This window comes from Morone saxatilis, unplaced genomic scaffold, assembly GCF_004916995.1.
Source record: "Morone saxatilis isolate NCDOM2014 unplaced genomic scaffold, NCSU_SB_2.0 Contig1, whole genome shotgun sequence".
In the NCBI taxonomy this organism is placed as follows: domain Eukaryota; kingdom Metazoa; phylum Chordata; class Actinopteri; family Moronidae; genus Morone; species Morone saxatilis.
The window spans coordinates 21,521,902-21,522,897 of NW_023339651.1; the positions used below are offsets into that span (position 1 = coordinate 21,521,902).

Here is a 996-nt window from a genome sequence, read left to right on the forward strand (position 1 = left end):
GCTTGCAGCTTTAATTATATTTATATCGTTTCCTGTACAAATCACATTTGAGGTGACTTTTTGCATTGTTCTCTCTCCACCAATCTGTCCATACCTCTTGCTCTTTCTTCCTCTCTCTGCTCTGTCGTTCCCTCTGTTCTTCCTTCTCAGACTTTACCCGTGTCAGCAGCTCTCCCATGTTGTGTTTTTTCTGCTCAGAGAGGGCGAGGGCCGCCTCTGTCATCTGCAATCTGCACATTACAACATCGTAATCAGAGTTACTACACTTCTTACTATAGTTTAGGGAACACATTGATGACTTAAAGGTGAAAAGACATCTAATACACAAGCACACAGGCCAGTTGTTCCACCTTTTTTTGCTGAATGTGCTGTTTGATTTAATTTTCAATAGGTTTTGTCACCTTTGTGACAGATATCAGGAAATATAAGAAACTATTTGCTTAGTTTTTCAAATAAATAATTTTGATTTATATGTAGTATGCTGTATCTAATATTACATATGCTTTTTGCAATAGTCACTTTATTATGTAATGCCACTATACCTAGGTTTGATAATGTACGTAAGAGACCTTTATGACTTACTTACTTTAGACTTTTATTTATTCCAAAAAACTTGTGTGCGGATCACTTACTTGGCAGTGAGAGAGTTGAGAGCTGACTTCCTCTCATGCAGAGCTTCCTGGAGCTGGCCAATCTGAATGGAGGTGGACCTAATCAAACAGGAAAGAGGTAATAAGGTCATTGTCATTTAACCTTGGGAGGCAGCTGGACTCTGGATCACAAAATCACAAGATCACGCGAGAATCCATCTGGCCAGGTTTTAATCTACTGTATGTGTACTGTAACAATCGGAGGAAGTACTAGCTATGGGGGTGGGCGCCAGGTGTGACACAGAGAGAAGACACAGCAATGGCGAAGACACTGCTATGGCAGCTGCTAAAGAGGTTAGCATAGATGCTGCTAGCATAAGTTATATGAGAACTGGAGAGTATTTCT

General features: G+C 40.3%; 1 protein-coding gene across 1 annotated transcript in view; it reads right to left on the reverse strand.

Annotated features, from left to right (window-relative positions):
• Positions 1–996, reverse strand: part of lrrc45 (leucine rich repeat containing 45) — a gene marked incomplete in the record, with an annotated part of 13,435 nt that overhangs the window by 6,663 nt on the left and 5,776 nt on the right. Inside the window, 2 exon segments of the mRNA XM_035671036.1 lie at positions 95–230; positions 633–710. Coding sequence (XP_035526929.1) covers positions 95–230; positions 633–710 — 214 coding nt within the window.